Source organism: Brassica napus, chromosome A1, assembly GCF_020379485.1.
Source record: "Brassica napus cultivar Da-Ae chromosome A1, Da-Ae, whole genome shotgun sequence".
In the NCBI taxonomy this organism is placed as follows: Eukaryota; Viridiplantae; Streptophyta; class Magnoliopsida; order Brassicales; family Brassicaceae; genus Brassica; species Brassica napus.
The window spans coordinates 14,893,226-14,917,706 of record NC_063434.1 but is presented as its reverse complement, the minus strand read 5'-3'; the positions used below and the strand labels follow the sequence as shown (position 1 = coordinate 14,917,706).

The 24,481-nt window shown below is 37.6% G+C and overlaps 7 protein-coding genes across 19 annotated transcripts; 2 read left to right on the top strand and 5 right to left on the bottom strand.

The window, feature by feature from the left end:
* Positions 1 to 313: 313 nt before the first annotated feature.
* Positions 314 to 10,660, top strand: LOC106415833. Of its 11 annotated transcripts, none has more exons than XM_048745789.1 (9): positions 314 to 1,624; positions 1,886 to 2,146; positions 2,297 to 2,355; positions 2,452 to 2,478; positions 2,567 to 2,761; positions 2,850 to 2,915; positions 3,008 to 3,404; positions 3,599 to 3,655; positions 3,750 to 10,660. In XM_048745789.1, exon 9 carries the CDS (start codon positions 8,391 to 8,393, stop codon positions 10,614 to 10,616), a length of 2,226 nt encoding a protein of 741 aa, XP_048601746.1. In that variant the 5' UTR covers positions 314 to 1,624; positions 1,886 to 2,146; positions 2,297 to 2,355; positions 2,452 to 2,478; positions 2,567 to 2,761; positions 2,850 to 2,915; positions 3,008 to 3,404; positions 3,599 to 3,655; positions 3,750 to 8,390; the 3' UTR covers positions 10,617 to 10,660. The 11 variants fall into 11 exon arrangements, with proteins under 11 accessions (XP_048601746.1, XP_048601711.1, XP_048601694.1 ...); XM_048745737.1 differs by having other exon boundaries at positions 317 to 1,624; positions 2,342 to 2,355; positions 2,561 to 2,761; XM_048745675.1 differs by having other exon boundaries at positions 318 to 1,624; positions 2,561 to 2,761.
* Positions 10,661 to 10,862: 202 nt separating this feature from the next.
* On the bottom strand, positions 10,863 to 11,296 carry LOC106413130 (uncharacterized protein At4g04775-like). Its single transcript, XM_013853961.1, has 2 exons — positions 11,177 to 11,296; positions 10,863 to 11,087 (listed from the first exon to the last, which is right to left on the bottom strand). The coding sequence occupies exons 1-2, from the start codon at positions 11,294 to 11,296 to the stop codon at positions 10,863 to 10,865; spliced, it is 345 nt and encodes a 114-aa protein (XP_013709415.1).
* A 693-nt stretch (positions 11,297 to 11,989) lies between these two features.
* LOC106413129 lies at positions 11,990 to 13,320 on the bottom strand. Its single transcript, XM_022693275.2, has 4 exons — positions 13,297 to 13,320; positions 12,887 to 13,227; positions 12,739 to 12,820; positions 11,990 to 12,673 (listed from the first exon to the last, which is right to left on the bottom strand). The coding sequence occupies exons 1-4, from the start codon at positions 13,318 to 13,320 to the stop codon at positions 11,990 to 11,992; spliced, it is 1,131 nt and encodes a 376-aa protein (XP_022548996.1).
* LOC111200395 lies at positions 13,266 to 16,021 on the bottom strand. Of its 2 annotated transcripts, XM_022691421.2 has the most exons (3): positions 15,385 to 16,021; positions 14,260 to 15,110; positions 13,266 to 14,182 (listed from the first exon to the last, which is right to left on the bottom strand). In XM_022691421.2, the coding sequence occupies exons 2-3, from the start codon at positions 15,106 to 15,108 to the stop codon at positions 13,463 to 13,465; spliced, it is 1,569 nt and encodes a 522-aa protein (XP_022547142.1). In that variant the 5' UTR covers positions 15,109 to 15,110; positions 15,385 to 16,021; the 3' UTR covers positions 13,266 to 13,462. The 2 variants fall into 2 exon arrangements, with proteins under 2 accessions (XP_022547142.1, XP_048601796.1); XM_048745839.1 differs by having other exon boundaries at positions 14,260 to 16,021.
* A 131-nt stretch (positions 16,022 to 16,152) lies between these two features.
* LOC106415449 (transcription factor LUX) lies at positions 16,153 to 21,781 on the top strand. Of its 2 annotated transcripts, XR_001282999.3 has the most exons (4): positions 16,153 to 17,149; positions 17,702 to 17,867; positions 21,174 to 21,218; positions 21,353 to 21,781. XR_001282999.3 is itself a non-coding variant. In XM_013856162.3 (2 exons), exon 1 carries the CDS (start codon positions 16,275 to 16,277, stop codon positions 17,133 to 17,135), a length of 861 nt encoding a protein of 286 aa, XP_013711616.1. In that variant the 5' UTR covers positions 16,153 to 16,274; the 3' UTR covers positions 17,136 to 17,149; positions 17,702 to 18,041. The 2 variants fall into 2 exon arrangements, 1 of the variants encoding a protein (XP_013711616.1); XM_013856162.3 differs by lacking the exons at positions 21,174 to 21,218; positions 21,353 to 21,781 and having other exon boundaries at positions 17,702 to 18,041.
* Positions 18,361 to 19,986, bottom strand: LOC106415448 (UDP-glycosyltransferase 76E11). The gene is made up of 2 exons (XM_013856161.3): positions 19,457 to 19,986; positions 18,361 to 19,375 (listed from the first exon to the last, which is right to left on the bottom strand). Exons 1-2 carry the CDS (start codon positions 19,932 to 19,934, stop codon positions 18,492 to 18,494), a joined length of 1,362 nt encoding a protein of 453 aa, XP_013711615.2. The 5' UTR covers positions 19,935 to 19,986; the 3' UTR covers positions 18,361 to 18,491.
* LOC106415450 (UDP-glycosyltransferase 76E4) lies at positions 20,047 to 24,100 on the bottom strand. The gene is made up of 3 exons (XM_013856165.3): positions 22,677 to 24,100; positions 22,080 to 22,600; positions 20,047 to 20,741 (listed from the first exon to the last, which is right to left on the bottom strand). The coding sequence occupies exons 1-3, from the start codon at positions 23,152 to 23,154 to the stop codon at positions 20,388 to 20,390; spliced, it is 1,353 nt and encodes a 450-aa protein (XP_013711619.2). The 5' UTR covers positions 23,155 to 24,100; the 3' UTR covers positions 20,047 to 20,387.
* Positions 24,101 to 24,481: the final 381 nt, after the last annotated feature.

Here is a 24,481-nt window from a genome sequence, read left to right as displayed (position 1 = left end):
CAAATAGACTCCAAATCTGAAATCAGAGCGACATTCGACTCAGAACGGTTTTCGGACGGTTTAAAACGGATTTAGTCAAGGTTTACAGAAAAGTCAACATGCTGGTCAAAGGTCAATCCGGTCAACTCTGACCCAAGCCGGTCAACCCTTGACCAGATTGGAATTGATTTAAACCAACCGGTTTTGCTCAATCAAAATCAATTCCAATTGGACCATCCGGTTATCTTAACCATCAATTGATTAACTAATTAATTAATCTATCTAACCGGTTTATCATAACCGAAATCCAATTGATTTTAACCAGCGGTTTAACCTAACAAACCCTAAATCAATTTAAACCAGTCAAACCAACCGGTTGACCGAGTTACCGAGTTGACTCACCGGGCCGAGACGGCGGAGGGTGGCGGCGACTTACCGGAAAATCAACGGCGGCGACGGCGGAGAGGCGGCAACGCGGCAGCACCTTTTCGGCGGCGAACAGACGGTGGCCGGTCACGGAGGCTCCGGCGAACGGTGGTCAGAGACGATTCCCGGTGGCGGCGCGTGGACGACACGTGCGCGGACGTCGAAACTTTGGACGGCGCGTACAGTTTTGTCCGAACTCCGATTGCGGCGTGGTTGGTGGCTACGGCTTCGTCTCGGCGAGGGGAACACGATGGTGGTCTTAAATTATAAACATTTATTGAATTTTTTAATAAACGTGACACTTTAGAAAATCTTACTTTCAGAAACCGATGGAATACATATTAGTATGTCATTTTATCATTTTTTTTGAAATTAATGTGATAATGACACATAGCAAATCAATTATCAAATCAATACAATACTAAAAGGGGAATAAGGGCTCCCCTCATGCTTCCACGTCATCACAAATAATCAGCCAATAGGAAACCACTGATCAGCCACGTCAGATGCAGCGCGCATTGCATTTGGGCCTCACATCAAATCGGCCCGATAGTGTTTGAAATCCGAAAGCCCGGAGAGTCCATGTATCGGTGAAGTCTTCTGTGCGATCTTCGATCCCCTTTGTCTTCCTGTTCCGTCGATTCCCTTTTTCTTCCTCTTCTCCGTTTATTACGTTTCACAAATCTTTATCGTGGACGATCAATTTTATCCCCACTCTACTGAACTTTAAATCTCACTAATGGATCTTTATCACTTTCTCCGTCCAGCTATCGATTTCAAGGGCATGATGTCGGGATTTCGCCATGCCGGTGTGTCCAAGATCGGCGTTGGATCCATCACCTGTTACCGCCAGATCCGCCGCCTACGGAGTTGTCCCGCGGCCTTAAACGGTGGCTCTGAAACAGAGACCAACTCCGAAACCCTAGCTTCACGGATCTGCTCAAGCCTCCAATCGTCGCTTAGGTCTGAGAATCACAAGCAGACGCACTCCCAAGACGGCGGGGAATAAGCTGGACCGAAGAGAAACAAACGAGAGAGAACCGCCATCCCTCACCGTAGATTCGTCGACACCATCTCCGTCCAGCTACGACCTCTGAACTTCATCACTTATTAATTCAATCTCCATCAATCATCAATCATCTTCGCCACCCTTAGCATTCAGAAGTATCTTCTGATTAGCCAATTATAGCAGTGGATCTCCCAAATTCCTTTTATCTCGGTACGTTCTTATTTGTTCATTCCTGCAAATCTACTTCTACTTCCTGTGTCCATATGTTTTCTTGATCTTACGGATCCTTTGTTAAATTATGTCATAAATGATGAATCTTTTTCTTCTTATTGAAGACATCACTAAGCATATATATATATATATATATATATATATATATTTACTATATCTTTACCAATGTTAGCACATGTATGTATCTGATCTTATTGTCTTGAATCTGGTTATTTATTTGTTTTTTTAAAGCGTTTTCAGCGGTACTCATGCCAGCCACCGTGATAACTATCTCACTGGTGTCTTTGTTGGGGACTGTCCACGTTTAGGGTACATCAAAGTTTAGAAATTTGACGGAGTCATTGCATATACACTTGGTGGAGTGCAGTCCCGCGTTGCAGAAACTTCAGCACCAGAACCTGAAGTGCACAGAAGAAAGTAGTTTGGAGAAGAAAGCTATAAGTTCACTAGCTGGGACACCTGTGCACTGGCACGCTACTCTTGAAGAGGTACCATCAGGAGGTATGCATGTTTGTTACATTTACTTATTGAGAATCTCTTATGAGGCTCTTGGCTTAATATAGCAACAGTCAACGTCGTAAGCAATGAAAAATATGATGATCTGCATCGTTCCTCATTGTATCTATTGTTCTCTTTTGCTTGCCTTGGAAGTACCAACAATAATCATAGCTCATGAGTTCTATGATGCTCTTCCAGTTCATCAGTTTCAGGTTTGTGTGATTTGCAATATAGTCTTCTCATTTTTCCAGCTTGTGCTTCTCTTTCTGGTTATTTTCTATGTTCTGTGTATGTTGCTTTCAAAGCAGTTCATCTTGAAGAAACAACATGAAGCTGTGAGATTCTTTCCCTTTTAGTTCCTATATAATGGTCTTTCTTTTTCTATTGCTGGTCATTCTAAATGGTTTCCTTATCCAGCTCCAGAAGCAACAAGGTCAGTCTTACGCACCTAATGAAGAGATGGATGAGAGTCTTCATGTAGCGACAAGTGGACGATCACATGGGCATGGGGAGTTTGAATTCAGCGAGATCTTTGTGCATCGGTTTTTTCACACCATAGAATTTTTTGCTTAGAGCTGTTTCCAACACCTCTTCTTACCTGCGTATATGGGCTCTCAGGTATCTATCTAATCATGGAGTAGTAGGAAGCTATTATATATATTACTCATGGCTTAATTATATCAATCATCCTTTGTGTGTATTGCAGTCTTCACACTCGGAGATATCGTCAGTCTTCTATGAGACTATGAGAAGGTCGCCCTTCTCGCTTGGGGTATGCGCATCCTCTCATTCTCTCTCTCTCTTAGTCTAACTAATATTATCAAATCAACTAATCGATCTTTGTTTTTTTATTAAAATAAACAGGTACAACAATGTGTTGATCCTGATCGTTGGGATCATTGTTTTCATATTGTGGGATTGCTGCTGGTTATAGAGACACTGAGCACGTTCCTTCGCGCACTGCGTCTCCACTTGGTGGAGTTTCAGAACAAATTCTACGCTCATTTCTCTTTCGTTCTCACCGGAAACAAAGACGATTGATAGGGATGAATGATTGTTCCATTCCTATCCCATTCTCTGCAAAATTTGCATATATAAAAAAGGAACAAGACAAACCAAGTTTTATTTATTTTCTGCGAATATATTTTTCCCCTTCCACTTTCAGGGTGGGCAGAATTAAATATGTTTATTTTGTTTGCCTGTCTGGAGATTAGATTTTTTTAAACAACAGTAGAGAAGGGGCTAATGGAATTTGTATAAGGTAAACTCATTTGTTGATGTGTTTGTTTGGAGTTAAATACGTGAGGATTTGTTTCCACTTACTATACAGTTCATCTACTGAAAATTGTTTCTCAATAAGGAATCAAATACTCGACAAATCACTTTTCTTTATCGAGATAACACAACTTCTAGAATCTCTAACAGTTTGTTTGGACTTGGTGTTGTTGTCTGCAGGCACAATCCTTTTTGCGAGAGTCAATCCTTTTTGATGAGGTCCTATAACAAATTAAGGTACTTTAACTAAGTTCTCTCTTACAAACAAATAGAAAGTAAACTAGAATAATGATTTGTTTCAGAATTTACAATTTTGCTTATCTAAATACAGGTGAGAGCCTGAGAGAGTTTGGCATATTAACTTTGCTTAGGGTTTTGTTTTTTTTCTTCATCTGTTTTAGGAGTTGAATAATATTTTGACAGACTTGAGTGTGCCAGTCTTTACTTATGAGATATTATGTGTGTTGAGCCAAATAAAATGTGTTTTGGTTCTATACACGTGATTGAATATTTCTCTTCTTTTTTTTTTACATTTTGTGTGGAAGTACATTTGCTTATTGTTAGCTTGAGGTTCAGTTTCTAATGTCACTCAGATCACAATGGAATAATATATAACATTTCAGATTTGCATATTTGAAATTTTTTGCAGCAAATTAAACGTACTGTCTGGTCTTATACAAAAACAAACTTCTCTATTCAAATAGAAACATTAGATTTCTTCAGGTGCAAAAAGCTGATGTGGTGTGAAATTTGTTGATTATGATCTGTTTTTAACGTAAAATGTACATTTAGTAGTCACACAGTAAGTTAAAGTGATCAACCTTCTCTCATTTTCAGTTACCACAATTGGTTAAGAATGGATTAGTAATAATATATTCAAATTTAAACGATTTTGTAACTGTCATAGTGGTAAAAAATAAAAAGGGAATATCTAAATTAGATTTCTTACATTAATCAATTTATTTATTTTTATGTGTTAAAATGTTGTTTGGAAATCATATCCTAACTTTAATTAGGAAGAAGTTAAAAATTTATGAATGGTGCTATTGTTAAAAATTCTTAAAAAAAAACGGAGTTTGTCAATAAAATCGTACCACAAGTTATGTAAGTTTGGTTGAATATCTAAAAATTAAGACATGGAAGGAGTCACTGGATATCAATACAAAGATTCATGTTTTGCCTCTATATGCATAATTAATATATATATATATATATATATATATATAAACATACCTGAAGCGAAAAATAAATAGATTTTGATTAAATGAAAAAAAGTTTCACATCAAATTTGTAGAAACATAGATATAAAGAAGCTTAAGGAACAAAAGTAATCACTAAATTACATATTAACTTAAAATTTGTAAAATCTTACAATATTTATTTAAAAATGTTTGCTATAATAACGTCTCCTTCCATATATATTAACAATCATGCGTACTCAGTTGCGGTAACAAAGAACATATGAAAAAAATTGTATGAAAAAAAAATGAGAAAACGCTATTTTGAACTAAATGCTTAAAAGTCATAAAAAATGGATAGAGAGAGATGTAATCTCCATAAATGTGCAGAGCAATGTGTAGAAACTACATGACATTTTTTTGTCAATGCAAAAAGATACAATCTTGACATGAATATAAAAACGGATCACAGTATAACCCCAACATAAGAATACAACCCAATTTAATAACAAAATACACACCTAGGATATTATTTTCTTAACTTAAACTCCAGAAAAGTCTACATAAAAAGTTCATCAATCACAACAATGCTAAAAACACGTAAAAATAATGAAATATAATAAATAATTGAGATTTATAGAAATAGTTGTCAAATGTTGATCTTAAGATTATTTAGGTTTATGAATGCTTTTCCATATTTAGAGTGAAAGCTATAAGCACAAAATATGATTTTTTTTAAGATGACACGTATTAGATGACATACATTTGGAAGACTATTAAACTATATTATAATTTTACAATACATTGTAACAGTTTTAGTGTCACTTTTAAGTATTATAGCAAATCTTATTTTGAATCTCATATGATCCAGTCAAGAGAGGTCATGTTAAATCCTCGCATTTTCCCTTGGTTTCAGGACATAACTAATGATATATTTTCAAGATTACTATGGTTGGAGTCTTGGAGTATTGAACATGTTATTCCAAGGAGGAATATACAGTGTTACATGCGAGAATAGGGCATCACTCCTACATTGATGTGGCTGGTCCAGCTTGGTTGCATTCGATGCTTGCTCAAGAAAGCGGAAATGCTTGAAACCCGTATCTACCATCAAACATCTACCAACAACATCATATGAAGCAGGTAAAAGAATAGACACACACGATGTAAGAGCTTATTTAGAGATACTGGTGATTCCATGATTACAAACAATTTTGAATTCATTAGAGAATAAAACATACGATGAAGCGTGATAGTGAATTTGTTGAAGAAGACAAAGTAGTGATTGCTCATTAAGAAGTCCATGATGCTGCGTTTGGAGGATGTGCCAGAAAGAGAGAAGACGACGGTAAAGAAGCAAAAGAAAATGTTGAAAATGGTAGCCAAGGCTTTGGGTGCGCTAGAGAGGACAAAGAGACACAAACTAGCTCAGTGAGTAAATCATGCCGAAAAATTACTTGTGATATAGTTTGGAATTGTAATATGCAGAACATGATCGTATTATTATCGTGAGAAATTATGTACTTGTGTTTTGTCTCAGTTCCACCATGTTAGTTTATTGCAGTGTTCTTTGTACTCTTTACATTACTTGGCCTTTAACCGGAATTACATCTTTGATCTAAATGTACAATCTTTAATTTAGGTATTTAAACAATCGGAAAGAAACTAACAAAAGAAAGACTTAGACTTTAACAAAGAGAAGTAGAATGAAGAGATGAACCACACAAGATAAAAAAAGGAAAAATCAGTTAATGAGCTTTGGCCTTCTCTTTAAATACACCTACAAGATTAACCGTCTTTGTAAGACCAGTTTTACTTGCTTTGGAAATTGTTGATAGAGCTCCATCTTTCTTGGAAAAGGCAAATAAGATTTGTATAGGATTAAGGAAATTTGACAAAACCATCAAAGAAGACAAACTAATACCACATTAAACAATAACGACCAACAAACGTTTTAAAATTTCTGTTCACAAAAGAATAAATAAAGATTAAAAATCAAAATAGTATATGGTGTTTACGAAAACAAATATTAAAGACTCGAAGTAAGAAAAAAACTAATCGTCTAAATCACAAAAAAATTTAAATGGAAATTAAAATAATAAGGCTATATCGAATTAGAAATCATTTTTATTTTTAATTTGCGATATTAGTACAAGATTGTTGAATGTTTTTACTGGACATGAAAAAAATAATAAGATAATAATGTTTTTGGATCATAGTTTTGGACTGAAAATATATTCAAAATTCCCCTAATTAGTATATACAATTCATTTTTAATAACAGCATTAACATGATTGTAGTTTAAAAAATAGTAATTTTAAAACAAACTAATATATAATAATAAAATTTAAATAAATAGTGATATATTTAGAATAGTTTGATTATCATTTTACACTGAATTTTAATCCAGAATAATATTTTAACTATAGCTAGATTTTAAGATATTTTTGTTTATAACTAATACAATAATATAGTAATAATAATTCCTGACAAAAAATAGTAATAATAATATTTTATAGAATTTTCAGTGTATTTAAGACATACAACATTTTTAAAAGTTTTTTAATTTAAAGCAATGAGTATTTAAATTAGCCTTATGTATTATAATTGTAAAAAATTTGATTATAATCGTAAGAAAATATATTTTAAAAGATTAAATTGCATATAAATAAAAACATAATTATGATATAAATAATACATATAACAAAGAAATATGTGATGTGGAGATTAAAAATATATTTTCTTAATAACCTAAATATGTAATAAAATATATTTTGGAGAATTACTAAGGTTTAGCAAAAAAAATTATTCATTTCACATTTGTTCCCTATCCCATACATATTTTAGACAGTGGAAAAATTGTAAGTTTTACTGATTATAATTCAGTTTATTATTTATATTTTATAACATATATGTAATATATTGTAATATAGATATTAAATACAATATTATTTGAATAAATCTGGGCGTAGTCCGGGTAAAATCTCTAGTAATGTTAATTAGAGTATTTTATCAACTCATGTGTAGAGTTCCAAATTTAACCGGAAAAATAAATGGGAAAATTGGGAATATAGAACAAGTAAAGTAAAGTATTGTCCCCTTAGAACAAAATCATTTTTTGTCACTTTTGGACATTCACTACCCTTTTTGTATATAAAAATTCATATCAATTTTTTTAGAAAGCAAAAAATTCTGGAAAATTGTATATTTGATGTAGATAAGCAACTGCATAGAAGAAAAATAAATTTGTATTCAAAAAATGTTTGAATAATAATTTCAAAAATGGGGTAAATGGGTTAGAAATGCAGATCTACCATCTACGGAGGTTTAGAATATATAATCTAACAAAGACATAGTGATCTACCTGTCGTAGCATGCGCAATACACCGAAAACATAAATAACTACTAGGGAAGAATATAAATTCCTCGTTTCCTTTATGCTCTACGTAACTGGTAGATTTGATGCACTACAAAAACAAATTAACCTACTAAGGTAGGAAATGCATTATTCGGATTGTATTTTTGTCTACACCGGTGGTATACAATATTCTACCGGGCCTTCTAATTTCTAAGTAGACAGAATGCAAATTCTACCTAATAAAATTACAAAATCCGAAAATCTAGCCAAAAACGGTTAGGAAATATACAGAAAATCTTTTAAATGTTTTTAATTTCCTTTTTTAATTTTTTTTCCTAAAATCTTGTCATCTTCTTCAACATACCACGATTTCTAAAATTCAACGTGGAAGTTTTCTTCATTTTTTAGTTCTTTCAAACTTTTGTCATTCTAAAATATGAAGATTAACGTATATGCTTCATGTGGGTTGTGGAAATCGTCTCTGAACAATGGATGGGGATTTCTTGTCGATGAAGCAAAAGGAGGCAGGTTACTTACTTTGGACACAAGTTCAAGCTTTGAAAACCTAAAGGTTATGGTGTGTGAAGACTTTGGAATTGATATTAACATGGTCAATATCGAGCTGAGTTATTTACCTTCTGATTTGATCAATAGCATCTACTCACCCCCTGTTATCATCACCAGTGAAAGACAAGTTCAAAATTTTCTGACATATGTAAAGAACAAAGCTTCGACGCAGTTGTGTGTGAGTACTCAAGCCTCTAACATAGCGGAAGGAGGTACGGAGTCGCATAATAGAGAGGAAGCGCCAATGGAGTCCGACGATTCAAGTGATATGGATTCAGAAGAAGATGTTGAGGTACCTGACACTGAAGATGACAAAGAGTGTGACAAAGAGAAGATCAATGAAGATGGTGTTCGCTTTTCTTTGGTGGATGTTGTGAAGAAGGGTCAATCTTTTACTTCCAAAACACTTTTGAAGGCAACATTCGAAATATGTGCAATGAAAAATAATTTCGACTACGTGGTTGTCAGATCGGATAAAAAAGTGTGGTATATTCGTTGCTCAGATGATGATTGCACCTGGCGTGTTCGTGCAGAGGGCTTAACAGGCTCATCGTATTTTATCATCAAAAAGTATGTACCTGATCATTCATGTGCTGCATCCAATAGGAAGGGTTCTGTTAGGACAGTTTCTGCAAAAACAGTGGGCACTTTGATTATGCATAAGTATGAAACTGCTAAAGAAGGACCGAGATCGGATGACATAATCCAGTATATGCGTATGGTACATGGAGTTGAGATATCCTATTCTTTGGCATGGGATGCCCGTGAATATGCAATCAACGCAGTGAAAGGTATTCCAGAGAAAGGTTACGAAAAAATTCCTAAATACTTGCATATGATGAAGGAAGCTAATCCAGGCTCACACACGTTTTATGAAAGGGATACAAAAGGGAGATTCAAATTCCTCTTCATCTCGTTTGGTCAGAGTGTTCGCGGTTTCTATGCTGCAATTCGAAAAGTTATTGTGGTGGATGGGACGTTTTTGAAGAGCAAATTCAAAGGAGTCTTACTAGTTGCTACTGCATTAGATGGAAACTCGAGTTTATATCCTATTGCCTTTGGAATTGTTGACTCAGAGAATGACCTCGCGTGGAACTGGTTTATGAGACAACTTAATATGGTCATTGCTGACGACCATTCTTTAGCTTTTGTGTCTGATAGGAATTCCTCAATTGCTAAAGCTATTGCGAGAGTGTATCCGCAAGCTCATCATGGAATTTGCATTCACCACTTGCTGAATAATGTTGTAACATATTTCAGCGGAAAAGGTGTGGCTGGTTTGGTTGCAAAGGCTTCTAAAGCTTATCGAGCCGCTGATTTTCGTAAGGTCTTCACTGCTATTTTTGCTATTAGTCCTGAAATTGGTCAGTATCTCATAGATGCCGATGTGAGGAAGTGGGCTCGTTGTCAGTTTCCGGGTTACAGATATGATATGAGGACTACTAACCCTGCGGAGTCGATAAATGCAGCTTTGCGTACGCCTAGAGAGTTTCCAGTGATACCTTTGTTGGACAGCATTAGGGAAATGATGACTCGATGGTTTTTCAAGCGTAGAACTTTAAGTTCTAAGCATTCGAAGCCACTGACCATTGCCGTGGAGAAGAAGATTGACAGAAGGATTGAGAAGGGTAAAACATTTAAGGTGTTTCCAGTTAGCGATCATCGGTTTTTAGTTCAAGGTGACACTTTCGACTGCTCGGTAGACTTGGTCAGACGCACGTGTTCTTGTGGGAAATTCGATCTGATGAAAATCCCATGCAGGCACGCCATAAAAGCAGGCTTCAGTGTTGGAATAAGACCACACACACTCACAGACGACATGTACACTACTGCCTCATGGCGCTCGGCTTATGAAGAAAGCATAAATCCTATTAGCGTCCCTGAAGATACATGGAAAGTTCCATCTCATGTGGAGAAGTCGAAAATGCTTCCTCCAGAGAGTAGACGAGCTGCGGGTAGGAGAAAGAAACGCAGATACGAGACAGCCGAAGACAAGATCCGTTCGTCACAAGGAACTCAACGCTCTACAGTTCGGAAATGCAGTCGATGTGGGATTGAAGGTCACAATAGGAGAACATGTGATAGAGCAATATAGGATTCTCAATTCGTTCAATGCAAGTTATGTTTCAGAGACTGTGTTTTTCCTTTTATCTCGTTTTATGCAAGTTATGTTTCAGTATTTTCATGTTGAATTTTATGTTTAATAGACTATGCGTTTTCTTCTTCAGATGATGATTGGAAGTTGTGTTTCAGTTTGTTCATGTCAAATGATCCAATAGGTTTTGCCATTAGAATTCAATAGAAGTTTTATTTTAAAATGAAACAGAGAACCATTACATTATCAATCACGTTTGGACCAGAGACATAAAATAGTGAGAATGGATCCTAAACAACCTACATCGATCGAATTCTTATGTTTCATAACTTCCTCCTCAACTGTCTTCTTCATGGAACTTCTCAGATCTTCAATTTCCTCGCTAATTCTCGTCTGATGCTCATCCATCCTCTGAATCTCATCTAACAGAGCCTCGTCTACCCACTTAAAAATATGGTTTTCGTTCTTTCTCTGTTCGAAAACACAAAAACAAGTCAATCTCACATCTGTTTATTCTTCGATCATATTGAATAATGATGAATAAGTAATTAAAGATTTACCTGTATACCAATCTCGCATCTGAAGAACCGTCTGTATGGGTTCTCTTTGGTTTTTGAAACATATGTGACAATCCCCTTCCCACACCAGCATCTGGAAGGGATTCCTTCACTGTGATTCATGTTCGACATTCTTTGTTCAGAAGGAACGAGAAGTTTTTTTTTGAGATGTAGGAGAAACAAACGATGGAGTATGTAGGGTTTCAGGCCATTTGATGGTCTTATATAAGATTTTTTTAGGTCAAAAGTTCTTACACTCTGGTTTGATTTTAGGGTAAACGTAAAACGTGTTTTGAGTAATAAGATTTCTCGTGATTATTAAGAATTATTTGTGATTTATAAGGTTTGTGTGGATTCATTGGGTTACCTTCGTTTGTCATACTTTAGTAGCATTTAGGGCATAGATAGGGGTTCAAATGGTTTGTGATTCTTTAGTGGCATTTAGGGCATCGATAAGGTTTCAAATAAAATTTGTCTTGATTATTAGATTTTTTTGTGATTTATAAGGTTTGTGTGGATTCATTGGGTTATGCTCGAGGTTAGAAATTGATATGAATTTTTAGGGCATAGATAGGGGTTCAAATGGTTTGTCACAACAGTAAAATCAAGCAATAGTCCGATCTCGAGATTAGAAATTGATATGAATTTTTAGGGCATAGATAGGGGTTCAAATGGTTTGTCACAACAGTTAAATCAAGCAACTAAATATTTCAAATAAAGTAAAAACTAAAGAGTAACTACAAGAATCAAAGTCAAGAGTCAAATAAGAGAGCCAATACCAATCTATTCCTTAACAAGTAATAAACGAAAGCTACTTCAATCAAGTTCCACTAGAGGATTTGTGATCAACTTCGGTGGAATGTATTGTGCCATTCTCAAAATAAGTTCAGGATCATTGGCAGCTTCCCATAGGTCGTAAACAATCTTTTGGCGCGCTTCTCGAATGTTGCTGTCATTCACCAGAGAGAAGTCCAAGCCTAGAAGATGACATTCAATGTGCTTCAAGGCATATACTCCACAATCACTGCTACTCTTGTTTAGTAAGTAGGGCATTGGGGCGTAACTGACAGTATACTGCTTGACCGTGAGTTGCTGCCGACTCTTTGAAGAGTGAACACATTTGACAATTCTAGGGATGAGAATGGCAAATGGCTCTACTTCCTTGTTGTATTTCAATCCCTCACAGTCAAAGACCTCTATCGACCGAGAAACAAAGTTGACACACATAGAGATCCAGTGTTTACCGACATTAAGAGGCACATACATGCGTGTGACGTCAAGATCCCACATCAGTCCTGTTCGTCCGTGTGGTGGAAGTTCACCAATGCCGTACCGGTGAAGCAATTCTGATACTTTGAATTTCTTCTTGTCCTTCCGAAACTCTTCGAAAGAGGTCTTCATTTGATTACTGAACATGCAGCTCATGAATGCTACTTTTGTTGGTTCCCATCGTCGCAAAGTAGTCCTCTCAGTGAATAAGTACATCATAGCATCAATTTCCTGAAAATTTTATAATAGATTGTAAGTCGTGTAATGAAAATATTAAGGAACAAATTTAGACTCACGTGATTCAAAAGCCATTCTGTAGGTCCCATGACGCGTGCTGCTAACACACTTGTTAACATAGAAGGTCCAATTTTCAGTTCCCTGCAATGCAAAAGTCAGTTCAAAATGATACAGTATCTAACGTGTTGAGAAACAATATAAACTTACTTGGAAGTTGAGGACCACTCAATTATTTTGGCCCATGCATCCTCAGGGACAAACACTAGTGAGTGATCAATGTCATGCACCCGGTCCTCAAGTAATTCCTCATCTTTCAGAGTTGGTGGTTTCCAATTCGGAGGCTTAAATGAAGACAGTGGAGTAATCCATTCTGCTGGTTCGTCGTCCTTGATTTTTTGTGAGGGATCAAAGCCTTTAACATGTGATGCTTGAGAAAGGTTTCCCACGGCGTCTTGTAAAGATTCTTGCGTCCCCTTATCTACATAGTTCGATGATTGTGACAAATTCTTCAAAAAATCAAACATGTCATCGTCATCAGTTTTAAATTCCTGTAAATAAAGCCAAGCATAACAACATTAATAGCAAATAGAGTCAACATAGTGACAAAATTACATTACAAAATAGCCAAGCCAACATGTCATAGTTATCAGTTCACTTCATAGCAAACAACAAGATACATTACAAGCCGATATGCAACATAGCACAATACAAGGATATTACAAAATAGTCAAACCACAGAAACACTTACAACCGAAGATGATTCGTCCTACCTAATTCAAAGCTTCATGTTTTGGTTACCTTTCTTACTGGCCGAGGGCTACGACGAAGCGGAGGAGGATCAACACTCACAGATGCCTTGCCTTTGCCTTTTCCCTTTGCTCCTGAAGGACCCGGACTCTGTGATGATTTCTCTTGCTCTTTCCCAAGTGTTGCAGAAGGACAGGGAATCTCAGAGGCTAGGTCTCGTCCCACAAAAACTGAAGGACCCGTAATCTGCGACACTGTTGCCTTCAGTTGAGCCATCTCATTGTCGACCTTGTCAAAACGCTCTTGTATATCCTTCTGCAGCAGCTCCTTAAAAGAATTGAAAGAAGAGTTGAACAAACCTTCAATGAAGGTCTTCATATCACCGGAGACAACACTGTTATGTTCAGCCGCCCTTTTACAAAGAAGTTGTTTCTTTCGAGACTCGACACCAGGATCAATAAGCTTACGCTTGCCCCTTTTTGTAACAACACCCGGTTCCTCTTCAACAACAGTCGGTTCCTCCACAGGTGTTTCTGTGACATTTTCAACTTCAACATCCTCTTCTGCGTCAGATAACTCTATATTTGGAGGCAGAGTCTCAACTTCCCAAGTGAATTGCTTCCAGTCTTGTTTGGCACTGATCAGAGCAACAATGCGATTGACTCTTTCGTCATTCTTCTCATCTTCCCTAAAGAACTCAGCATTATCAGTTGCATCCAAGCTCCCAGTAGATGATATAAACGGGAACAACTCTCCCTGGGAATAAAAAACGAAACAGTAAGCTTCAGTTGTTCGATTATAGAACTCAACATTAATATAAGAAATATAACTACCTTATCAAAGTTGGACTCTAGGCTGGTGATATCTTGATATGATACTTTTCCACTTCCTTTCCAATTCCTACATCTCACTTTCGTCACATTGTTTTTGATCTTTTTACCCACCATAGAACCGATGTCTGGGATTGCCTCCATAATCCATATCTGAAACGCATATGAGAATCCATCCAACACATAGCTGTTCTTCAGATGCACATCTTCCCTTGCCTTGAATATTGATGCAAGCAGCTCATCATACGCGCGAAGACCCCAAGGATACATCCTCATTTTCTCAAAATCCATCACCAAACGGATGAACTCGTGAGGGATAAACACTCTCAAATCCTTAGCAATGAGGAATCCATGTATAATACACAGATACACTAGTCGCACCCTGTCCACATACGTCCACTCCTTACAGACTTTAAGGAGCTCATCCCTTATAACCAACAAGTTGATCTTCTTATTTTCCTTCAGCACAGTGCTCCAGAACCCTTTATCACTCTTCCAGTTATTGAAGTCTACGTCGGGTTCTTCTTTGAACTTCAATCCAGTCACAGCATAAAACTCTTGCATAGAAAACCTGAGAGGCCTCTTTGCAAATAGAAACCACAATTCGTGAAGCTTGGAAACCTTGAGCTGCTTGCATATGAAGCTGTGAATAACCTTCCCTGAGTAAATAAGCTTGTTCTCTACTATTGCCAGAATCGGACCAAAGACAGGGTCTTTCAAAACTTCTTGATACTCATCCCTGAGAACCACCTTCAGCGTCCCCAGAATCGTGCGTCTACAGGTGTTGTTAATCTTATCAATCTTGGTCTCAGCTCCTTCTTCAATAATGCGTTTTGGAAACTGGTAATCCATTCCTATAAAACATGAAACAGAAAACATCAACTCATTAGCCTTTTAAGTCCATTACGAATTCAAAACACAAAGCAAAGTCAATACCAAACAAAAAAAGAGTTCAGAATCGTATAGAACAAGAACTACAATGACCTCACAATCAACTCAACCCACAAACGAAAATCAAAACCATAAACGCGAATCGATTTGTATTTTTAAACAATTCAACCTCTTTATACTACATACACGTAAACGAAAACGAAAAAAAAAACAGAAAGGGGATTTCCAAACCCTAACCTTCAATTCCTTGTAATCGATGGTTCAAAAGAGTACAGACGACAGAAGGAGGAGGACGGAGAGATGTGACGACGCGTTCGTCGTCTCCGACGAACTTAAACGGACACAATAGAGAGAGAGAGTCGACGGTGGAATCGCCTCTGAGTTTTAGAAAAGGGGAGTCGGAGACAAAGAAAGTGATGCGTCTTTTTTACTGAATCCAGGAATTTTTAACTTATTACTTTTAACCTATTTTATTAAAAAGGACAAAACAGGTTTTTCATTTTTTTTTGTTCTAAAGGGACAAAGATTGAGTTTTTTATTGTAAGGGGACAAAGATATGCTTCTTTTGTTCTATATCGGCAAAATTCCCAAAATAAATCATGACGTAGTTGCTAGTCTGTGCCGTTAGATTGATCCTTAGACGCTTCTATAAATATCTAAACCATGATCCAACGGGTACGATTTCTTATTTCGTGTCAACACTAATCACCGAATCTTTCTCCTCCTTTTCCTCTCCAGCTGGCCGAACACACCGGCTATTCCCACTTTTTTCTCCCGGGCCCCACAAAGGCAACTTGAATGTAAATAGCAAATTACTTTAAAGCCCACGGAGTTAGCTTAACTTCTTATACACGTGGGTGTTAATCTGGTAGTTTCGTCTTGTGTTTAATCACCTATGTCGCGACTAGTGTTACAAAACTTGCTCTCATGACGTGTTCGGTGGGAGATATTTAGAAGATCAAAAATATCTAGCTAACTCGTCCACGTTGGCACTAAGATAAAAACCCATCTGGAAATAGATAGTGTACTTTTCTTTTATCTTTTTGCTTTTGCTTTTCTTGTCTTTTTCTTTCCTGGAAAAATATATTTCCTCTCCTTTGAAATTTCAATCTTGCGAGATCTCATCGATGGGAGAGGAAGTGAGGATGAAGGAAGTTTCGGGCGACGGAGAAAGGGTAATGGAATGGGAGAAGGGGCTACCAAGCGACGAAGATTTGGCGTCGCTCTCGTACTCTCTTGTCCCTTCGAATCTCGCGATGGCTTTCAGCATAACCCCGGAGAAGAGCCGTACCATCCAGGACGTGAATCGTGCTTCGGAGACGACCTTCTCGTCGCTGCGCGGCGGATCTCCCGGTCCCAACACCTCTTCGTCCACCAACCTCGGCGTCGCGGCGGCGGAGGAGGAGGAGGAGGAAGATCGAGTAGGATCGAGCAGTCCCGGGTCGGATTCCAAGAAACAAAAGATATCGGAGGAGGAAGGAGATTCGGGAACTGAACTGAAACGGGCGCGTTTGGTGTGGACGCCGCAGCTGCACAAGAGATTCGTGGATGTCGTGGCTCACTTGGGCATTAAAAACGCAGTGCCGAAGACGATCATGCAGCTGATGAACGTCCAAGGATTGACTCGAGAGAACGTCGCGTCCCACCTCCAGAAGTACAGGCTCTACCTCAAACGGATGCACGGATTCACTTCGGAAGGTCCCTCTTCTTCCGATAAGCTCTTCTCCTCAACCCCTGTGCCTCCACAGAGCTTCCAAGACCAAGGGAGTGCATCTGCCGGAGCGCCCTCGATGATGCAGATGCCAGTCTATGCGCACCATATGGGTATGCAAGGGTATCATCACCAGAATCACGCTCATGATCCTTATCATCAGAACCATCATCGCGGAAGTGGCGCACCTGCAAATCCGTATATGATGCAGCAGAACAAGTTCGGATCCATGGCGTCTTATCCTCCTGTCGGGGGTGGAAGCGCTAATGAGAATTAAAATGAATTGAATAGGTCAGCTTTGTGTTTACAAATTTCTGTCTTTTTAAGTACAGTTAATATTGAAACTAATCAAGTTTCTTCTGTCTTTGCTATATATAAATGGTAATACAATAAAGTCTTTGGTCTTTTTCAGTCGACTTGTTCTCTGCATTTTAATTTTTGTCATAACTAACATCAACTAAGTCGAAAACATGCTCTCATGGGAGTTTGAGACTTAATATATAATTCAGAACAGAGTCGGTTCATCTTTGGGAAGTATAAACTGTTCGTAAAGCCATATGTTTGTGTAGCACAAGTGCTGTACTCTTCTAGTTTGATTATAGATATTGTAACAATAGTTATAGTTTCGCTATGCTTTTGGTAAATTAAACCATTCCTGCGTCTAAATCATTTGTAATTGCAAAAGAGTTGGTAATAATAACTCAAGAGTGAGTTTATCTTCACTATTTTTTGTTCCTCTCAGCGAAGTTCATGTCTTAAGGTAGTATGGTCAGATTTAGGTACACCGTTCTAGAATACTCCTGCATCTTTACAGGCCTTGATCTTTCTTGATTATTGTTACAGGTTCTTTTTACGAGTTTTTCTAAGCCCATCGTCATCATTGCATCATACATAGGAGATCAGCTGTTCAGACAACCCATCATGTCGAAACTAGACCAATGACTATTGTTGGAATACATGAAGACCTCTGACTAGTTTCATCTACTGATTTCTATTATTGTAATTTGAGGTAAGTCTCTTTCCTTACTCTTTGTAGTCACACCCTAAAAAGATAATCAAGAGAGCGTCTGTCGTATTTCTCAGCATTGTTAACTGTTTATTTCTTCTTGCGATGGCGTCAGACACAGTCTTTGTGTTTATCTACCTTCGATATATATATATATATATCAGTTTAAGACGACTATTATTTTCTCAAGTAATAACCTTTCATTGGATTAGAGAGCCAATTAACTTCGAACAATAGGGAGAAAGTGACATTACAACAAAAGCATGTCTACTGGCTAACATATCTTATTGGTTTTAGCTACGTATGGTTCTACTTTGAGATTTAGATAATAATCTAATTACCTTTTCCTCTCCAATAGATGATCATACTTTTATAAAGAAACATTAATCTCCAGCAATATACTATTCTCTGCACATCACACATTCAGTGACAACCTTATCCTCACATTACACTAGTGTCCCCCGTTTGATTTTATTGTTGAAAAGTAAGATTCTTCTAGAATAGAAAAGTACATTTATTTCTTAATAACAACACAAGTCACTATTTATCCATTGCTTTCTTCAGCATAAGCTTTTTTAACTGTCCATTTCACTGGCAATACATGGTGAGTTATGTAGATACTAGTTCCTAATTTGTTTCAGTCTTGAAGAAGTTTACAAACTCCTCTAGCGAGTTGTGTGAAGAACCTCCACTTCTGACAGAGGCTCTTAGTTTCTCCTTCAAACTAACGGCCCTCTTTCTCATCTTCTCTCCTTCCTCGCCCACCATTAACCTCTTCACAGCTCGCTCCACCGCTCCTCTGTCTAAATCGCCCTCCACTTGAACCCCAATTTTCCAAACACAGTCCAAGTACCTGGCATTCACCTTTTGATCACCAGAAAACGGCTTGCAGATCATTGGAACTCCTTCCCCGATGCTCTCTAGTGTCGAGTTCCATCCACAATGGCTCCAAAACCCTCCTACTGCAGGATGAGCAAGTACTTCCTTCTGCGGTGCCCATTTCACAATGTAACCTCGATCTGAAACCATCTGACTAAACTCTTCAGGCAATGACTCTATCCATTCCGACCCACGTATTGACCCTGGCCTAATCACCCACAAGAAGTGTTGGTTGCTACTATCTAACCCCGAAGCTGTTTCCATCACTTCGTTGATTTCCATCAAAGCTAAGCTTCCCAAGCTTACAAATATCACAGAGTTTTGACTTCGTTTGTTCAACCATTCAATACAGCTCTTGTTCTCTTCAAGCAGACTTGTAGGAGCCGAGGCCACCATGTGAAGAGGGCCTACAGGGTACACTGGGATTTCTAGACGTTGTTGCAGCCACAACAGAGATGAGTTCTCTAGACAGCTTGTCGTGTTGATTATAACAGAAGAAGCTGTCCGTTTATCAACTGTATTCCTATAGATCTCCATTATGCTTTCTAATGATGCCCAACGTGACACCGGAAAGTCTTTGTATCTCAGGGGATGGAACTCTGGCACTAGCTCGTTCTGTTCTTCTTTGGGTTCTGCGAAAAAAAAGGTCAAGAACCATGCGGTTAGAGATTATACACACTAGTGAAAATAGAAACAGAGGAGTTTTAGAATACCATTGAAGGGAACCAGGGCATTTTCTGCATAGAGTTTTTCGAATACAGATCGGCAAGCAAAAGCAGTGGCACTTGTGGTGCTGAAAATAACGTTTGAGAGGTTAAACTCTTTGGCTGCAGCTTCAGCAAAGTACATGAACTCGTCGTAGATGACACATGCGATCTCATGACTTTGTTGTATCAACAACTGACCCAGACAGTCCTTGAAGCTCACCTGACACTCTTTGTTGAGCTTATGCAGAAACCGTATTGGCCCTAGATTCTTGAAATCAGACTCCGGTAAGCTTTCTGGAATGGTGACAAACTGAAAGTCAGTGGAGTCATCTGGAGGGTTAAAGTAATTGAATTTGGTCTGAGCAACGGTGATTGAGAAACCCTTCAAGTGAAGAGTTTTGGCAAGTTGCATCATTGGAGATATATGTCCTTGGGCTGGAACTGGAACCAACACTAGCCTTTTCCTCGCTCGCTTTTTCTCCATTTTTTTTTTCCTGTAAGAACAACTAAAAAGTAATCTCCCCTACGAGTTTTAATGAAAGAAGTATCTTCTACATGTAAACATCATATTTTCAGGCTTGTGGGCTCTATAGGCATGTGGTGTATGATGTATATGTCAGTACGATAAGGCGGTTGCATCTCTTTATCTTGTTAGAGAAATCAGAGACAAAATCAAAGTTGCTTCTTGCCTTCTTGGTCCTCTTTGTCTTCTTTGGCTTCATGTAAAATTATTTACTTTTCTTCAATGCAACAATTCCATAATAGGCAAACTGCCAAAAGAGACTCATATTTGATTTGAATTGCTTTTTTTTTTAAAAAAAAAAAATTGGATTTAAAAGAAAACCATGTACTTCACGAATTTTATTTGATTTTTTTTTTTTTCTGATTAGCCAATCATTCAGTGATCTATTGTAATCCATACATGAAGTGCAGCTTCTTAGTCAGTCTCCAAGTACTTGACGAGCTCATCCAATGCATTATATGAAGAGCCTCCGTTTCTCACACTAGCTTTGACCTTGTCTTTTAGAAGACGAGCTCTATCCCTCATGCATGCACCTTCTTCATCCACAATCAACCTTTTCACAGCTCTCTCGACCTTTACTCTTTCAACTTCACCTTCAAGCTTAATTCCTACACTCCAGACGCTTTCTATATACATAGCGTTTAATAACTGCTCGCCATGAAAAGGCCTGCAAATCATTGGAACTCCTTCCGCAATGCTCTCGAGCGTTGAGTTCCATCCACAGTGGCTCCAGAATCCCCCCACTGCAGGATGCGCAAGTACTTCTATCTGCGGTGCCCTGTGTTTAAAATGGCGCTCGCCATTGCCGCCATGGCGCGAGGCGCAGTCAAGCGATGGCTCTGTCGCCACGTACCACCTAGGCGAGGGTGGGTTCCGTAAGGCGCGCGCCATGGGTGCCTTGTCGAGAAGGCGAGCAAGTCGAAGGCGTGCGACATGGCGAGATTTACGTAAACCGTATCTAAACCATGTAAGCCTTAATTAATAATTAAATTCTAAGACTTAAAAAAAAAACTTGACCGTCGGGATAACCTAAACGTCTAAAAAACAATGAGAACCCTAGCTTTATAAAATAAAAGTTACGTAAAACATAAACATAGATCTCAAGGTTTTTTGCTTAAGGTTAGAACTCTCTAGTCTCTACTCTTTTGAATCTCGTTTATGCTTATTCTTCTTATAGATTCTAGTGTTCCTTTGTCACAGATTAGAACGTACTGCGGTTGCTTTGGTCGGAGTTTAACACACACGGTTAGTCTTTTATTCTCTGCATTTTTTCTGTTCTCTTTTTTTGTCTTCATTCTGTCTCATTTTTGGTCAATGATCACAGTCTAGTTATGGATAATAACTTATGATCAGTATGGTTATTTTTACTTTGATCACAGTTTTAATGTCTGATGAGGCTGGGGGTAGTGCTACACGTCGTGAAGTTGATCCAGGAAGAAAATATGGGATCATGTTGAATAACAATTCCAACTCTTGGAAGTGTATCTTCTGTAAGAACAACTTCAACGCTGGAATTTCACGTCTCAAGCAACACTTGAGAGGGGATCATAGGAATGCCAAAGCTTGTACTTTATGTCCACCACATGTGAGAGAGGCGTTAATCAAACACAAGCAGATGAAGGATGATGAGATAGCTGCTCGTAACTTGGCTCTCCAAGAAGAAGAAGAAGGTCTTGACGAGTATGATGAAGAATGCGGGAAAGAAAGTCAGCCGCGACGGTCTGTCCATGCTAAGAAGAGGAGAGTTAGAGGTCCACTGGACAGGTATGTGATTGTTCCTCCTCCTGATGTTTTGCAAGGAAGGAAAGATAGAAAGAGTACTCTTGGAGCTGCTTGTGATAAAGAGGCAAGGGAAAATGTATGTGGAGATATAACTAGGTGGTTTTTGGATGCTGGTCTTGCGTTCAATGCAGTCAACTATCCTAGTTTTGACAAGATGATTCAATCAATTGGGCTATATGGACCAGGATGTAACTAAAATATTAGTTTTAACTAAAATAACGTAACGTAAATGTTCTTCAAGGCGAGCGCCATATTGCGCCATGGCGCGCGAGGCGCAAGGCTCGGCACGTCTCGCCTTGGTGCGCCATGCGCCATTTTAAACACAGGCGGTGCCCATTTCACAATGTATCCCCTTTCTGACACCGTCTTTCGCAGTTCCTCTGGAAATGTCTCTATCCAATCCGGACCAGTGATAGAACCGCTTCCGGTGACCCATAAGAATGGTTGGTTGCTATCAGACAACCCCCACGCAGTCTCCACAACTTCCTTGGTTTCCATGTGAGCCATGCTTCCCATGCTTATGTATATGACTGACCTCGGTTTCTGCTTGTTCAGCCATTCAATGCAGCTCCTGTCTTGTTTCAATAAACTGGAAGGCGCTGAAGCTGTAATGTGAAGAGGGCCTAAGGGGTACACTGGAATTTTGAGTTCTTGTTGCAGCCAAGACAGAGACAAGCTCTCTAGACAGTTTGACGTGTTTATGATGAAAGCGGAAGCTGTTCTTTTGTTGAGTATTTCCCGACGCATCTCCAGATGTGGCTCTAATGGCCCAAGTCCTGAAGGTCGTAGGTGTTTGTATCTTAATGGATACAAATTTTCAACCACCTTGTCTTGCACTTCTGGATCTGCAAATTAAAAAGAAACCATTGTTAGTGAAACGATTGATCATAGATGAGTTATTAAGCTTTTAGTTTAGGGCACCTTCTATGTCGGAGAAGAACCTCTCGGCATTGAGTTTGCTGAGAACGCATCGTGATGCATGATTTGTAGCACTTGTAGTGGTGAAGATGACACAGGGAATCTTAAACTCTCTAGCTGCAGCTTCACACGAGTACATGGACTCGTCATAGATGATACATGCTATATCATTACCGTGTTGAAGCAACAACTGAGCTATACAATCCTTGAAGCTTGCCTCGTTCGTTTTGTTGTGCTTTAACGCAAACTCGATTGGCCCGAGTCTCTTCAGTTCAGACTCGGGTAAGCTTTCGGGTATGGTGACAAACTGAAACCCAGGGAAGTCCGGTGAAGGGCTTATTCGATTGAACTGTCCCTGAGCTACTGTAATTAAGAAGCCCTTCAAACTAAGGACTTTCCCAAGCTGCATAAAGGGAGTTACATGTCCTTGTGCTGGAACTGGAACTAACACTATCCTTCTCTTTTCTTGCTTTTTCTCCATTTCTTAAACTCTATGTTGATATAGTTCTATATCTAGTCCAAAAAGCAGGGGCTGATGCCTTTCTCAGTGCTGAAAACCAAGGAAGTTGGTGACACCTCTCTTTCTTTCTCTCTCCTTTCATCCCTCGTTGGAATAAATAATTCTTTAGAGCAACTCCAATGGTTAGAGCCTATTAAGAGTTCTAATAAATAATTTAATAGTTAATTTTGTGATTTTAGAAATTTAGAACCTTTGTTAGTGTAATTAATTTTTTCATGGTCCAATGAAAGAACCTTTTCTAGGGAGAACCCTTGAGGTTCTTAAATTTTTTTTTTTTATCAGAAATTGAATGATTTGGATTTCATAACATGAAAGAAAAACATACATAAAACTTTAAATAAAAATGACATAAAAGCATCAAAATCCTATTTCTATTAAAATACTCCACAATCATCAAAATGATGTCATTTTAAGCATTTGTGTAAGTGTTCCTTTCATGTGCCAACTACTATGTCTTAATGGGATAACAAAAGGAACACATTACCATTAATTTAGTTTTGTTTTGCCTGATGTAAGAGTTGATAGGTTCTTCCTTCATGATTAACCTTCCCAATGCTGGAAAGTCAGGGAAGTTGGTGACCTCTCTCTCTCCCTCGTTGGACAACATCTCTAAATTAATGATCCATTATAATTATTAAAATCCTGTTTGTATTAAAATACTCCACAATCATCTAACATGATGCCTGCCATATTATCTTAATGGAATAACAAAAGGAAGAAAATAACATTAATTACAGAATCAGCCATCTATCTATTCTATTAAAAGAGAAGTCATGACTTAGTTCATGTGTGATTTTTTAATTTGGACCACCCTTTAGAAAGTTATTAAAATTAACTTTTGTATAAATATTTAAATTATTTGAATTATTCTAAGACAAACAAATCAAATAGATATTCCTATATTTACTCTAAAATTATATTTTAATAAAATCTTTTCATATCTTTTTATTTACAATATATATATATATATATATATATTTATTTATTTTTTTATTAAAATAAACTTTTAAAGAATTAAATAATTTCGTGTTTATTTAACATAAATGTCTATTCATTTTTCACTTAAACAAAACTTTTAAATATTTAGTTAATGTCGTGTTTATTTTAAAATTAAATTTATATTTCATTTTAACTAAAACGAAATTTTAAAATATCTAACTAATTTTTCAATTATAACTAAACACATGTACAGTTTTGTATTAATCTGCGATATTAGTTTAATATAATATTTTTCAATAAATTTTTGATTTCACCAGTAAAAACTTTCAATTTGGAATTTTGTATGATT